A 13,885-nucleotide genomic window follows, 5' to 3' on the forward strand; every position below is an offset into this window, starting at 1 on the left:
TATACAGTACACCCCCAAATTAGAATAATACTACATGAATTAATTTAGATTGATGAATATTAACATGTCTCCGTAGACCTTTCAATTTTTGTTGTTTAAATAAATTCTGAGCAACTATTCTACAATCAGTTCAGCAAGTGTTTGTTGAGTGCCTGCTATGTCAGGCTCCTGAAAATGCAGTAGTTTGGTTAGGGGATTACAACATTACGTATTCCAAAAGATGTTTAGAAATTTTATTTTCCATTGCTGAGGATTGAACCTAGAGCTAGGAAATTATGCTGTGCTACTCCCAAGGGTTGTTTTTTTTTTGTTTTTTGTTTTTGTTTGGTTTGGTTTTTGGTTTATTATTTGAATTGTGTGTATAATGAGAAGCTCAGAAGATAAATGTAGGGGGTGAAATGTAAAACCAGGGAAACTGACTTAAGTCACTTAAGGCATGTTACCTCCTGCAGAGGGGAGTCCCTGCCGTACTGAGTGTATTGAAGTCCCTGACTTTCATGTCTCAGCTCCCACTACTATCAAGTATCTGTTAATTGGTTGACGAGTTTATTTATTAATTGATGTATTCAACAGACATTTTAAATGAGTACCTACTCAAAGCTCGTCTGTGCAAAGGACCCAGTAAAATTTTAAAGCAATAGAAATAGGAATTAGAAGCTTTGCAGACATTGCTGGCCCCTGTAGTCGCTTGCTTTTAGCCATGGTCAGCACCATAAGTGTTCTTTGACATAGTGATTGATGATGGTGAGTCCATGGGCTGTATCTCTTTCACTTGTTTGTACAACAAGTTCAAGAGACAGCAGAAAAGTTTCATATTCTGGGCTTTAGGGGAAAGGGGGCGTGGTTAGAAGGGTTTCTCCTTTTACAGGGTTGTTCCAGGAGTCATGTGCTGGGGTGGTAACTTTACACTTCATAATGGCACTGGTGGCAAGTTCACCTGTGGGAAGAAATTTTAAGGTGAGAATTTCATCCCAAAGCGTATGGTCCTGTTGATATATTCATGGCAAATGTCGGTCCAAGCACAAATGCTTCCCAGGTTTCCATGTGCACTGAGTGGATAGGTGGCTATTATGTGGTCTTCACAAAGGTAAAAGAAGGCATGTGCATCATGGAAGCAGGGGAGAGATTGCCAACTGAGGGCAGTTATAATGCTTTTGATGTGTGTACATATTAACCAATAGACCAACGCATCCCACTCATCTGCATATCCTAGAATCTTAGTGCTCTCCCTGTGGTTCATTGGTGTCCTGCTTGTGTTTGTTTATTTGTTTCTTTGGATTTTTGTTGTTTGTTTTGTTTGTTTTTGTCAGTTTGCTGTGTTTAAAGAGTTTTTGGGGAAGAGTAAATTCAGTTGAGAAACCATCTCTGTCAAATTTCCTGTTGGCAAGTCTATAGGGTATTGTCTTGATTGACGATTGATGTAGAACAATGTAGCCCACTATGGGGGCCTGTCTTTCCTGCACAGGTGCATAAGAGTAGTGGCAGCATTGGCCTTTAATCCCAGCACCTGAGAGTCAGAGGCATGCCGGTCTCTGAGTTCTAGGACAACCTGGTCTACAGAGTGAGTTTCAGGACAGCCAGGGCTACACAGAGAAGCCTTATCTCAAAAACAAATGAGCAAGAAGAATGTAAATTAAGTGAGCCAAGGAGAGCAAGCCAGTAAGCAGCTTTTCTTCTTGGTCTTTGCTTCAGTTCTTGCCTCCAGGCTCTGGCCTTGAGTTTCTACCCTGATTTCCCTGCATGGTAGATTATAAGCTGTAAAAGTTAGAAGTGAACCCTTTACCCCCCCACCCCAAATTGCCTTTGGTCATGGTGATTTATACAATAGAAACCATAACTAAGACATTTGGGTTATGTATTTTCCTTATTCCTCTTTGGGACTAGCTGGATTGCAGAGTTAAATTTATGATTATGAATAAAACTAAAGTAAGAGGGAACACAGGCCTTAGTGTTTATGCCACTAAGTACTGAAGTAAGGACTCAGTACTAGCAGGTACACAGCACTTAAGCAGGTACCTTCTTTAAAAGAAACATTGAGTTCAACAAAGGGAAAAGGGATGATTCACTTGAAGCCAGACAAGTCCTCATGGGGGCTACAAGGTTATGGTATACTGACTTTCCATCATCTAGTTTTAGATACAGTTCACTTAAGCACTAATTAAAGTCTTATAGGAGCAAGCTTTGGAGTAGAAACCAAGAATGTTGGAAAGTGTAGGGACTGTGATTGAGCCAGCCTGAACTACTCTCTAATTTCTGTCCACTGAAGCATAGAAACTTGAATTCTTATCTGTTTTTTAGAGTGCCAGTTTATGTTCCTATCTGTTCAGTGGTTCTATTTTCCCATGCACATTAGCCTCAGCATTTGTAGGTTTCTACATATTCCAATCTAAAAGGATGTTAATGTACAAATGACCTTCAAAGGTAAGAAAACCATGTTTCACAGAATCTCAGCCTCTCCAATATTTCTAGTCCTCACTAATCATTGTTAGCTGTTAAAAATGTGTAGATTATTCTCATGGTAATTTGTTATTACAATTTTAAGAAAGTTTTTCTTCCTGGTACAACCACTCTGGAAATCAATCTGGCGCTTTCTCAGACAACTAGGAATAGCACTTCCTCAAGATCCAGCCATACCACTCCTAGGCATATACCCAAAAGAGGCGCAAATACACAAAAAGGACATTTGCTCAACCATGTTTGTAGCAGCTTTATTTGTAATAGCCAGAAGCTGGAAACAACCCAGATGCCCCTCAACTGAAGAATGGATGCAGAAACTGTGGTACATCTATACAGTGGAGTATTACTCAGCAATGAAAAATAAGGAAAACATGAAATTTGCAGGTAAATGGTGGGACCTGGAAAGGATCATCCTGAGTGAGTTGTCCCAGAAGCAAAAAGACACACACGATATATACTCACTCATATAAACATACAACATAGAGTAAACCCACTAAAATCTGTACATCTAAACAAACTAAGCAAAAGAGAGGACCCTAACTAAAATGTTCAATCCCCATCCTGAAAGGCAAAGAGGATGGACATCAGAAGAAAAAGAAAATAGGAAACAACCTCGGAACCTGCTACAGAGGGCCTCTGAAAGCCAGAAGAAAACAGGAAACAACCTTGAAACCTGCCACAGAGGGCCTCTGAAAGCCTCTGCAGTATAGACTGTCAAAGCAGATGCTGAGCCTGATGGCCAACTGATGGGCAGAGTGAATGGAATTCTATGTAAGAAGTGGGAAATAGTAAGAGCTGGAGGGGACGGGAACTCCACAAGGAGAGCAACAGAACAAGATAATTTGAACACAGGGAACTTCCCAGAAAATCATACTCCAACCAAGGACTATTCGTGGAGATTACCTGGACGGTATATACTCACTCATATAGACATATAACATAGGATAAACCTACTAAAAATCTGTACATCTAAAGAAACTAATCAAGAGAGAGGACCCTGACTAAAACGCTCAATCTCCATCCTGAAAGGCAAAGAGGATGGACATCAGAAGAAGAAGAAAACAGGAAACAACCTAGGAACCTGCCATAGAGGGCCTCTGAAAGGCTCTGCCCTGCAGACTATCAAAGCAGATGCTGAGACTTATGGCCAACTGTTGGGCAAAGTGCATGGAATCTTATGTAAGATGTGGGAAATAGTAAGAGCTGGAGAGGATGGGAACCCCACAAGGAGAACAACAGAATCAGAAAACTTGAACACAGGGAACTTCCCAGAGACTCATATTCCAACCAAGGACTATTCATGGAGATAACCTAGAACCCCTGCACAGAAGTAGCACATGGCAGTTCAGTGCCCAAGTGGGTTACATAGTAATGGGAAGAGGGACTGCCTCTGACATAATCTGATTGGCCTGCTCTTTGATCACCTCCCCCTGAAGGGGGAGCAGCCTTACCAGGCCACAGAAGATGACAATGCAGCCACTCCTGATGAGACCTGATAGACTAGGATCAGAAAGAAGGAGAGGAGGACCTCTCCTATCAGTGGACTTAGGGAGGCGCATGCGTGAAGAAGGGGAAGGGATGGTGGGATCGGGAGGGGAGGAGTGAGGGGCTTATGGGGGGATACAAAGTGAATAAAGTGTAATCAATAAAAATTTTTTAATCTCATTTATTTATATGGGAGGGCTATTAAGAAAGGGTCTTATGTCCTGTAACCCAGGCTGATCTTAAGCTCTTCATGTGGATGTGACCGGTCTTGGACTGTAGTACCCGGATTTTAGTCATATGACACTATGGCTGGCTCTCTTTTTACACTTTTAAATGCTAAAATGTGGAAAAAAAAAAAAGTAGTACTTTGATTCAAGCATGGTGGCACATACCCTTAATCTTGGCACACAGGAGACCGTGCAGAAGACTGCAAGTTCCTGCCCATGTGAAGACTGTTGCAAAAGAAAGACAAAATAGTGTGACATGGAAATTATATTCACTTCATATTTTAGTGCCTGTAAATAAAGTTTTATCAGAATACTGTCATGCCTAGTCACTTATGTATTTTCTATGGCTGCTTTTATAATTTAACAGCATGGTCGAATAGTTGCAGCGGAGATTATACAGCCTACAAAGCTAATATATCAAGTTTCTAGCTCTTCACAAAATAGATTTACCACCCTTGCCTCAAGTTTATCATGAAGGGTTGGACACAGTCCTCTCCTGTGAGCTGAGGTCTCGGGCTGCCTCCCATCCCCAACAGCAACATGCTCTCCCTCCCTGTAGAACAAGATGGAACTGACATATTTGATTCACAGTAGTGTAAGAGCCCACATGCTAACAAAAGCAAACTGGAATGCCCAGTTGCACAAGCAATAAACAAATAAGGCAGGGTGTATGAGAACAGTGATGAGGCCTAGGTGAACTGGGCAGACACATGGCTCATTTGTTGCCTGCTGTCACTGTGTTGTATGTAAACTTGCTGCTCTGCAGGACTCTAAAAGAAGCAGAAAGTAATAATACCAACTGTTGACGTTTAAGGAAACCACCTTGGCACAATATTTTACGTCAAAAGATGCATAGGTATTGGAGCTCAGTTGTTTTCGTTTTAGGGCTACTTGAAGTAGCTTTTTTCTCCTGTGCACTCTATTTCTTCTCTCTGGCTTCATATAGTTGCTTTCCCAATTTGAAACTAAAACAGTTCCTAAAGAGGTATCAGAACTTTAGCTATTAAGCAGTATCTGATGGAAAGGTGAAGCCTAATAATATAATTCAAACAGCTAAATTTTAGCTGGACCTGGAAATGTGTGGCATATTCTTAGAAATTGTTGAATCAAAATTATGTTAAAATATATTTGAGTTTTTAGTATATCGTTTTACGTGTGGGTTTAGATAGCAGTTATTTCAAGAAGCTGTGTGTCTTCAGCTTCTTAACTTATCTATATTTTACTTTCTATGTAAGTGGGATTAAAAAAAAAGAGTTCTACCTGGGATTTGAATGTCTCACTCTTAACTGAGTGAATGAGAATCAGCTATACAACCAACAAGTAATTTTGATGGCGTCTGACTGTTTACCTAGAGGTTGAAACACATTGACAGACTCTGATTAAGAGTTGCAAGACTGAAAAGGCTAAAGGCAGCCTTAGTTTTGTAATAGTGCAGAGAGGAAAGAACAGCTGAGTTCCAGAGAGTAGATGTAATAAGAGAAGAAGCTGAAAACAAGTTGTATGTTGTTGGATGACTTTTCCCAGGGAGACAACAGACCAAAGAAACAGTTTTAGTTGTGTCACAATGAACTTACTGGAGGTGCTTAGAGGATCCCTGGGGAGGGGCTACTTACTGGAGCATGGGTGAATAAAGACAGTGCACTCATCAAGAATCAACCCAGCATAAGCTATTGGAGCCCCCTGCATAACTTTCCAGCAGCTTGGCTGGTCCTAGAGTCCCTTCTCTTTATCAGTTATTTATAACCCTAAGGAAAGGTCTTGTGGGCCTCCATCTTCCTTCCAAGTTGCGATGAAAACTTTAGAGGAATTAGCTATGCATCTTCCACATTTTCCTTCAGCTTTTACTTTTTTTCTTCTTCTTCTTGCTTTATGTTCTCTGGAGGAGGTAGCATAGATGGTCTACTTATTTTCTTCTTCTTTTTTTTTTTTTTTTTTAATATGTGAGATCTGGGTCACTATGTGATAGTAACAGTCACTTATTCTTGGCAGAGTCACCAGTTATAAGGCTCTACATATTATCACCCACTGCAAAAGTTCTGTCAACTGAGGACCAAATAGTCAAATGGCCTATGGGAGCCATTTTCATTCAAACCACCACTCTTAGTTTCTCTGTCTCCATGGTACTCAGACTGGTCCCACTTGCCCTCTTTGTTCACAGCTTCACAAAGCCAGGCTATCAGTCAGGTCTTCATTCTTCAATTAAAAGTTTTCCCCAATTTAATCAGTTCAAATGCAGGCTCCTGCACTGAGAACCATTGTTTAGGTCCTCATCTGCATGCTGAATCATGGATTTTCCCTTCCTTTGTATTAAAGGTGGGCCTTGAAAAGTATTTTCTAGCATTTCTACCTTGATCTATCCTACCTTACTGACTCTTCCCAAGAGTTCTAAGTTTTTGGAACCAAGAGAGGGCTTTTCAGCACAGATCTAAAGTATGCTCTTTCCATTACATCTTTCCAGCTGTGAGAAATGGCAAGCCAGCACCTCCATCTCACCTTTTCCTTTTTCTACTTTTCTGCCAAATCAGAGGCTCATTCAGTGGGTAGCATCTCCATGCCTTTTTCTTGTTGGAATTCCTCCCAAGTTCTTTTATCATCTGTTTTGGGACATTACCATTTCACAGGATAGATCCCATTCATAAAGGAAGCATGCTGCTGATTTCAAGTAGAAGAAGACCACCTGGATCTTATCCCCAGGCATGCTTCTTTTTGATGGCTTGACCCTGGTTGCACGTCCTGTCATCTGTCTTCTGTAGTGTGTAGGCACCAGAAAGCAAGGAGGCACATCATCCCGTAGCAATGGGGAAAAGTGGTTCTGTCAGGATTGCTGATAGAGAAGCACCCTGCCTCCACACAGATCAGCCTCAGTTGCATATCTCCGTACCTGTTTCAGGGAGTCAGCAGCCCCTTCTCCCACACTCATCTTCAGTTCTGTTGGTCCTGTTTGCCTGTCAGTTGCAATTTTATGATTCTTCCTAGGAAGACATGAACAACTTCTATTCACCCTAGATAGGGCACTGACGACAGAACAGAGGAATAGTTTCCTCCATTTCTAGCTTAGTAAACCAGTGAGTTTATGGGAGTTATTTACAGGAGTACAGGTAAGGGTTTACTCACAGGAATACCATCCCTCAAAAGGCAGCTCCACCTCCAAGAAGCTTGTAATGACTCACAAAGCTGCATCCTACAGCTTCCCAAACAGCTTGCAGGCTGCTCGACTGGTCCTTAAGTCTCTCTCCCTAGCAATTGCTTATTGCCTTTTACAACCTTTAGAAGACTTGTAAATGTTGTAACTCAGGAGCTTTCTGAGTCCTACAGGCCTTCTCCTTCCCTCCTAGAGGGGATGTTCCATGATTGTTATGACCAGATGTTTGCTGTTTGTTTGTTTGTTTGTTTTTGTTGTTTTGAGACAAGATTTCTTTCTGTATCCTAGATTGGCTCACTGTTACACAGGCTCAACTTACACTGGCGGTAAGGCTCGTGTGGTAGAATTACAGCTGTGAGGACCATGCCTGTAGGCTTGCATTAAGTCCACAGGAGCAGAGGTGTTACCACTAGAACATGTTAACCAAGTAGTCTGCAAGGACGTGAATGTTAGCTTCTGTCTACTCCACAGTGTAGCCTTTATTGAACAGGAACATAGAATTTTCTAGCCATTGCCCCTGTCCAGAGAATGAAAGATGAAAACTCATCCTCTGCTGTCTAGAAGTTGACCACTCAAGGTGATGAATTCAGATGTTATATTTAGTGGCTAAGAGTCAGATGTACTTATTTTCAAATCCTAGCTGAGCCCAGGTCAAATAATTTATTTTTAAATTATATTTATTTATGTATATGGCACTCTATTTGCATGTATGCCTACATGGTGGAAGAGGGCATCAGATCCCATTATAGATAGTTGTGAGCCACTATATGGCTGCTGGGAATTGAACTTAGGACCTCTGGAAGAGCAGCCAGTGCTCTTAACCACTGTGCCATATCTCTAGCCCCTAAATCATTCATTTCCTACTTGTGAAACAAAAAAGGAAGTGTGTAACTTTCAGGGTTAGTGATGTGATATGGGTGCTGGCTCTAATTTGCATAATAGAGAGTTTCCCAGGCATTATGAGGGTACCCGAAAGGGGCCTGGGGGAGAGATAAGACTCTGTTCCCAGAAAAAGGAATGCCTGAATTGATATGTGGATGGTAAATTAGATGCTGATTATCAGGCAGTAACATTTATAAAGTGTACTCTTGCCTCTTGTTAATTCTGTTTGTGAATGTATAGACACAGTGTATAACTGTATTAGTAAAGGATAGTTTTGAGGTTTTTGTTTTGTTTATTGTTTGTTTCGGTATTTTTTTAGATTTATTTATTTTATATATATGAGTGTTCTATCTGCATTTACACCTGCCAGAAGAGGGAGTCAGTTCACATTATAGATGGTTGTGAGCCACTATGTGGTTGCTGGGAATTGAACTCATGACCTTTGGAAGAGCAGACAGTGCTCTTAAACCACTGAGCCATCTCTCTAGCCCCTGTTTTGGCATTTTTGAGGCAAGGTTTCTCTGTGTAAAAGAGCCTCTGCTGGGATACCTTTTGTTTTGTTTTGTTTTTTAACGAATACCTTAAGTGGAATTTAAGGATGTGAAAGACTTACCCAGACTAAAAAGCATTTTGTTAGGGATTTGACTTTATTCTGCATCTTAAACAGGCTTGATAATAAAGCAAATCACCCTATTTTGGTTCTCTTAGTTATGATTGACTTGACACAGTGTTTCTGTCATCTCTGTTTTTAGTCTCAAATGAGCTATGAAAATTAATGCTAAAAAGTTGCTAAGATATCCCGTTTGATAATATTGCCTTATCAAAAACACTAAGAAATTTACCTTGGTATCTGCTAACTTATGATTAAAGATAATAAGTACTGTTGACTTTTATTCTGATAATTTATAAATAACAACAAAGCACCCTTTCCATCAAGACTTTTAAGTCTTTTTTCCTTTTTTTTTTTTTTTTGGCTTCTTGTCTTATGTAACTTAAAACATTAAAAAGGTGGCTTAGTTGGAAAGGCCCTTGCTGAGCCAAATATGAGGTCCTGTGTTTAAATGTTCAGCACACATGTAAAAAGCAGGGGTTTAGCTGCCAGGTTCAGTGACAGAGCCTGTCTCAAGAGAATAACAGAAAGTGTCAGAGCAGTTCTCTCCTGGCCCTCCACTCCTGGCCAGCCTTAGCTACTCATTGCATTCTAGTCCAGAGAGAGATACTGTTTCAAAGACTAAGGAAGATGGCTTCCAGAGAACAGTAACTGAGGTTGACCTCTCCCTGCATGTGCAGAGATGAGAGCTAGGTATTCAGAGAGCTACTGCTGTAAAGACATTGAGATTTTCTTGGGTATAGGTAGCAGCTTACATCATTTTTCCTATTCTGGCATTTAGCCAGCAAAAGCTTCTCCCACTCTGATCTTTCTAGAGTTGGGGACAATTTCTTAAGTGCCTTCAGCAACAAATTGGTCTGTCAGTGAGAGATTATTATCCAACCTGGCCTGCAAATAGGAAAGAAAGCCAGAGAATATGTTAAATCATGTTTACTGGCCACATGCTAATTATTTTTTTTTAAGTTGTCATTCTGTTTCTGCTTGCTGTCATTAGACAATCATTCCTGTGAAGGAAAACATTCATGGCTCTTGCCGTTTACAATCCCAGGACACTAGTTTCGAGGGCCTTCATGGGTGAGTAGGAGATCCTAGATTCAGGGAGAACATTATTTCGTGGATAGGGGTAGCTTATCTAGCTAGTCAGACCTAGAGAATTTCTGAAGTTGGGGCAATTTGGCGTCCTGGGGACAGCTGCTAGCTCCTTCCTGCAGCGCAAATAGTTACCGTGGTTACTGTGCAAAGTACCTTTGTTTTTTATACTCCAGAGCGGGCACTGAACTGCTTGAAAAATGGTCACTTTCCTGCAGTGCCTTTGAGGCAAAATAATTGTCTTAGCTTTAGGCCTGAACAGCTTTTTTATGTTCATAGGATGTATGACAAGACCACAACTGGGCAAAGCCCCACAGGAGGCAGGGACTGGAGTCCCTGTAAGCTTCTGGTCTCTGGTCATGTGACAGGCTAGAAGAGGTCTAGTCTTTTCGTTTGTGGGTAGCTGCTAAATAAGTAGCCTAGGACAGGACAGAAGGACATTTGGTACAAAAGAGAAATTGAAACAACAACAACAACAACAAAAACTATCCACCTGCATGTAAATGCCCTAGCTTTGATGCTCTGCTCACCATGGGGAAGCTGGCTGCTAGCGTGAGAGACCAAACATGGCATCAGAAGACAATAGAGGGTTGGAGGGAGGGTGATTTTACTGTGCTTTTATATTATCTGGTTATCTTCTACCATGCTATGACATAGAGTTCCGTGAAAATAGTTTTGGTAAGGCTTGTGGAAACACAGCTTTTGAAGAGAGCTTATAATACCCTTTTCTGCCTTACATGTGAAAGGCATGCTTATTTAAAAATCTCATCTGAATATCACTTCTTTTTTTTTTTTTTTTTTTGAATATCACTTCTTAATTGCTCAAATACATATGAATCAAAATTTTTAACATTCTTCTGTCAGCATTTAAGGGCTCTGTAATAGAATGTGTCTAGGCTTTTGCTAAACAGATTACATGTTCTGGGGGACAGTTTGAAAAACAGGTGTAAAGAATGAATAACTGTGCTCCATGTAGACCAGTCCTAGGCACACAATGGGCTCGCTCTACTGATTCAGTGAATGGGCCAGTACTCTCCCTCCCACCCTAAGTCCTGCATTTTCTGTTTATTTGGTTAAACTAGGAAGGTACAAGACCTTGAGAGGGCATGTTCTGGGGCTGTCACACTGTAGAAAAGTAGAGTTAAGTTACAAGTGAATACTTTTTCTGACAAAGACCTGTGATTACTATTTGAAGCTCTTTGTAGTCACTCAGTCTGTTAGTCAGCCAGGGTGCTGATTAGGGCTTTTTTAAAAAAATCAATTTGACACATGCTAGAGTAATCTGGGAAAAGGGAAGGGCAGTTGAGGAATTGTCTCTTTTAGATTGGCCTATAGGTAAGTCTGTGGGAATATATTCTTGATTGATGATGAATGGGAAGTCACAGCCCACTGTGGGTGCTGCCATCACTGGGCAGTTAGTCCTGGGTTATATAAGAAATATAAGAAAGCAGACTGGCAAGCCAGTAAATCAGCAGAGTTCCTTAAATGCCTCTGCTTCAGTTCCTGCCTCCAGGTTCCTGCCTAGAGCCCCTGCCCTGGCTTACTTTGATGATGGTCTATATTGTAGAAGTGTAAGCCAAAGAAACCCTCCCCACTCCCTGCCCCTCATGGTCTTTATCACAGCAATTAAAAAAAAAGCTAGCACAATCAGTATCAAAAATCTTAACGCCTTCCTGCTGCATCCTCTTCTCCAATAAGAGAAATTGAGAAGGAGTCAGTTGTGCCTAGTATGACACTTTGTCCTTTTGGCAGTTGGAACTGTTCCAACAGTTCTTCCAGATTCAGTTCACCTTTGATCTTTTGGGGTGACACTTTTCTTGAAACTCTGCCTTCCATATTACCTATTGTTAATTTACAGTAGGCAGGTAGTGGAGTTGTTCATCCCAATCACCTGACAATTAACCTGGCCACTTGCATACACTCGAAGTCCTGCCCTTGACTTAATTAGATGAACTTACACCTTGTAGTTCTCAGCTTGCCAAGTGTTATACATTTCTCTCACTTAGTAGGCTTGCAATGGAGCTTTCATTCCTGTTCTTTCTGTCTGCATATGAGGAAGCTGCATAGTGAACACTTTTTGAAAAGGCCTGACCTGTGTTTTCAGGGACTTAGCTCTTGATTAATAAAATGTGATATGACTAAATGACCTAAGAGTGGCACAATGGTTGGTCTGTGGCATCATTGAGGTTGGAACTTAGGTCCTAGTTCCTCTACTCTCTTGCCCAGTATCTTACATCCTGGAGCCTGGGGTTCTCCTGTGAATTGAGCAAGGGAAGTTATAGGAGGATCACCTGGCCTTTTGTTGTTGTTGTTTTTCCTATTTACTTTGCAGAGTTTAGTAAAAAGATGTGAGACTTGTTAGACTTTGACAACAGGCTGTATCAAGTGAAAAAGAGAAAAGGAACCTGTGGAGTAAAGGCCTGGAGAGAACTCTATAAAGAGTCTTGTACAGGGAGGAAGGCAGACAACACACCATCAATTGGAGAGTCTAGAACCAGAGATGGGAAAGAATTCTTGACTCTGTACATGAAATTACGGGTGTGTGAGAGGATGTGGACTCCTGTCAGCCATGGAGAGAGGGCAGGAATTAGAGGCATTACCAAGGGAAAAGAATGGAGATTTGGCTGGGGTGGAGGAGTAGGGGGTTGCAAGGAAAGAAGCTGAGTGATCATTGTGCAGGTCCCAGCGGCTCAGCAGGGAGCAGTGGATCGTAAGTGGAAGGACAGCCTGGGTAACTTAGGAAGACTGTTTCAAAAATAAAAAGTAAGGGTCTAGAGAGATGGTTTATTAATTAAAAATGTTCTTAAGAAACCATTAAAACTCTGAGCTGTTTTAAATGCATTACCTCTCAAGATCTTAATTTCTTAGCTAAGAAATCAAACTGAATGTTTTCAAATTTTTCTTTAGGTAAGAGTGCAGTCTTAAAGTGTCTCCTGGATGTTCACAAAATCTTTCGGGAAAATGACCCAGCATACATTTTGAATGATCTCTACATCTCAGACTACTGTGTATGGATTCAGAAGGCCAAGTAAGTTTTATGTCCCAAAGTAATTTCTACATGCTTGCGTTTGTGAATACCACTCACCTGGTAGGAAGAAAATGAAATGCCTGGAGAGTAAGTCTTACTGTAAGAGAAACCCTTAGCTACTAAACCCTTTAGAGATGGTGAGATTCTAAGCAGGGGCCATTATTATTTGGTACTCATCTGATCCTCATAGAAAGACTCTCTGGGGTGGGGGGCAAGAAGGGGAGGGAATGGGGAACACATACACATGGGGAGAGGGAGAGAGGGGAAGGCAAATTTCATTAAGACAGGCAGCTTGATGAATTGCTTGGGGAGATAGGTGTGGGTGACAAATTTTGATTAGAAGAAATTGATATATATATATAAAATATGATTTTGTGTGTATGTTGCTATAGCAGAATATCTGACAGAAACAACTAAAGGGAGAAGTGATTCATTCTGTCACAGTTGAGAGCAGCGGTTCTCAACCTGTGAGTCATAACCTCTTTGCTTTCATAGGGCTTGCCAAAGACCATCAGAAAACACAGATATTTACATTACGGTTTATAACAGTAGCAAAATTACTGTTACGAAGTAGCAATTAAAATTTTACTGTTGGGATCACTTGTACTAAATGGTCACAGCATTAGGAAGGTTCAGAGCCACTGGTTTAGAAGGTAAGTGGCAGGGAAGGCATGGTGGCTGGAGCCAGTGTGGTGTGAACCTGCAGTGTGCCCTTTTCGTGTCTTATCACATGAGAAAGTGGGGCCAGGCTGTACTCCTCAAAGGACTGCTCTTAGTGGTGTGTGTCTAAAAGCTCATTTGCAAAGGCTCCACAGTTCCCAAGTAGTCTCTTAATCATGACAAGGGCTCACAGATGAGGCTGTGGAGCCTTCTGGATCTAAACCAGAATTGCTAACCTCCTAATTGTCTGATAGGAAACCTCAAGAGCTAGGCTTGTACCTATGGTGGGGCTGTGTGTGCATGCA

General features: G+C 41.2%; 1 protein-coding gene across 2 annotated transcripts in view; it reads left to right on the forward strand.

Annotated features, from left to right (window-relative positions):
* Positions 1 to 13,885, forward strand: part of Shq1 (SHQ1, H/ACA ribonucleoprotein assembly factor) — a 98,085-nt gene that overhangs the window by 47,669 nt on the left and 36,531 nt on the right. For both annotated transcript variants that reach the window (XM_055628660.1, XM_055628659.1), the window contains exon 10: positions 12,800 to 12,920. In XM_055628660.1, coding sequence (XP_055484635.1) covers positions 12,800 to 12,920 — 121 coding nt within the window. The remainder of the gene's footprint in view (positions 1 to 12,799; positions 12,921 to 13,885) is intronic.

Source organism: Psammomys obesus, unplaced genomic scaffold, assembly GCF_907164565.1.
Source record: "Psammomys obesus unplaced genomic scaffold, mPsaObe1.curated_primary_1811, whole genome shotgun sequence".
In the NCBI taxonomy this organism is placed as follows: Eukaryota; Metazoa; Chordata; class Mammalia; order Rodentia; family Muridae; genus Psammomys; species Psammomys obesus.